This window comes from Acanthisitta chloris, unplaced genomic scaffold (assembly GCF_000695815.1).
Source record: "Acanthisitta chloris isolate BGI_N310 unplaced genomic scaffold, ASM69581v1 scaffold27306, whole genome shotgun sequence".
Lineage (NCBI taxonomy): Eukaryota > Metazoa > Chordata > Aves > Passeriformes > Acanthisittidae > Acanthisitta > Acanthisitta chloris.
The window spans coordinates 14,473-16,809 of NW_008680146.1; the positions used below are offsets into that span (position 1 = coordinate 14,473).

The window sequence follows — 2,337 nt, forward strand, 5'->3', positions numbered from 1 at the left end:
GTAGGGGCTCAGGGAGAATATCCCATGGCCAGCAAGCACAGCCTGGGGGCTGCAGCTGACAGCAGGGACCAGGTGGGTCCATCAAGTGATGACCCAGGGCTGTTAGGGGAGGCAGGACAAGGCCTGCTGGGATGGGGTGGAGCTAGCAACTCCATAAAGGGGATCTGGCTGCTCCCACCCAGTCCTAGGAAGGAGAGTGAGGAGAAAGGAGGTGCTGAATCAAGAGCTGCATGAGCCAGATAAGAGATTTTCTTCCTGCTTACTCTGTGCTTGTTTGCTGGTGGTTGTGGCAGTAGAAAGGGCCTCTGGACAAGTATCTGTGCAGCCCAGGTGGGATGTTGTGTCCCAGTGTTACAGCCTGTTTAACTGAGGATGGGGGATGAGGAGGGAGGAAGGGGATGAGGAGGTAATCAGCCAGTTTGGGTTTGCTCTGTGCTGCTGCTCTGGCCCAGAGGCCACACAGTGCCTGGGTGAGCCCTGCAGAGGGTGACTCTGTCCCACTCACATGTTGATCCACTGCTGCAGGGTCTCCCTGAGGTGCTCTTGGCTGATGGGGTGTGCCAGGGTGCGCAGGGCGGGCTGGAACTCCACCACGGACTCGGGCAGGTACTTGAACCAACTGCTCAGCTTCCAATCCTCCTCCAGCACCCCTCCTCTCCCTGCAAACACAGTCAGGATCAGCCCAGCACAGGAGAGCTCCTGTCTGCACCCCCAGGCAGGTGCAGTGCTTACCTGCAGGGTGCTGGGCTGTGGTGCTCTCCAGGGTGGAGAAGAGCAAGCCACAGGGCAGGGCTGGATCTGATGCCATCCCTTCAGGCATGGTGTAGAAGAGAGCATGAGCCTGGTACAGGGTAGTGGTGAGCAGCTCCATCAGGGAACACACCTGAGCCTTGATACCTGCACCTGCAGAGAAATGACATGTTTCAAAGCCTGTGGCTAGGGAAACATCCCAGGGAAGGGCTGGAGTACAATGAACTCAGCCCCATGCCCCACCTGTTCCCTATGACAGCTCTGCTTGGCTTTAGACCCTAAGAACTGTTAATTCCTGAGGCAAAACCAAGCCTAAGACCCTGAGCACTTCATTTTGGGGGCAAAATGCTGCCAGCAGTGTCACCACTGCACTGGCACAACGTGACTGTGTTTACACCACCATGAGATGGAGGGGATTAACCCCCAACTCTTCTGGAGGCAGGAGGGAGGTAAAGGGAAAGGCTCACCCTGACCTTAGTAGGGCCACAGCCCTTGTTCCACTGACTGTGGTGGGAGTGGAAGAAGGTGAGGGGCTCACCCTGACCTTATACTGACTGTGGTGGGGGTGGAGGGAGGTGAGGGGCTCACCCTGACCTTACACTGACCATGGTGGGGGTGGAGGGAGGTGAGGGGCTCACCCTGACCTTACACTGACCATGGTGGGGGTGGAGGGAGGTGAGGGGCTCACCCTGACCTTACACTGACCGTGGTGGGGCTGGTTGAGCAGCTGCTGGATGGCCAGTTTCCTGGCCAACAGGAGGTCAGCCAGGGCCTGGCGTGGGGAGCTGTCCTCCAGCAGCATGATGGCACACAGAGCCTCTGCCACCGCCTGGTCTGACACCGTCTGCGAGCGCAGCAGGGCCTTGCTCTCCTGCAGGATGGTGGATCTGCCAATGGAAGGACAAGGATTGTCACTGGGCTCTGGGGTGAGGCATTCAGGTGTGGTTATAACATAACCCTCCAAGCCAGAGTGCTGTTTGCCCTGGATTTAAGTGAGACTATCCAGGTGTTATGGGACTGGGTGAGGTGTTTTGTGCCACAGTTGGTGTTGGGTTCATGGAATGGTTTGGATTGGAAGGACTTTAAAGCCCTTCTGACCCCCTCCCCCTGCCATGGGCAGGGACACCTTTCACTAGCCCAGGTTGCTCCAAGCCCCATCCAACCTGGCCTGGAACACTCCCAGGGATGGAGCAGCCACAGCTGCTCTGGGCAACCTGTGCCAGTGCCTCAGCACCCTCACAGGGAAGGACTCCTTCCCAATATCCCATTTAACCTTCCCTCTGGCAGTGAGAAGCCATTCCCTGTGTCCTGTCACTACAGTTCCTGATACAGAGGAATCCAGGTTGGTGTTTGGATGTCCACACATTTCTCATACCCACCTGGAAGCTACAAAAGCTCATCCCATCCCACCCCTACCATGGGCAGGGACATCTCCCACCAGTCCAGGTTACTCTGAGCCCTATCCAACCTGACTTGGACACCTCCAGGGACAGAGCAGCCACAGCATCTCTGGGCAACTTAAGCCTCCCCTCCCTCTTGCCCAGTGCTCCCGAGGCTCCTCCATATCCCCAGCCCCACCTGAGGTGA

At 57.6% G+C, this 2,337-nt stretch overlaps 1 protein-coding gene across 1 annotated transcript in view; it reads right to left on the reverse strand.

Moving 5' to 3' along the window:
- The window catches only part of COG1 (component of oligomeric golgi complex 1), a gene marked incomplete at its 5' end in the record, with an annotated part of 7,823 nt that extends 6,186 nt beyond the window's left edge, over positions 1 to 1,637 (reverse strand). Inside the window, 3 exons of the mRNA XM_009077617.1 lie at positions 506 to 659; positions 733 to 903; positions 1,456 to 1,637. Coding sequence (XP_009075865.1) covers positions 506 to 659; positions 733 to 903; positions 1,456 to 1,637 — 507 coding nt within the window. The remainder of the gene's footprint in view (positions 1 to 505; positions 660 to 732; positions 904 to 1,455) is intronic.
- Between the last annotated feature and the right edge of the window lie 700 nt (positions 1,638 to 2,337).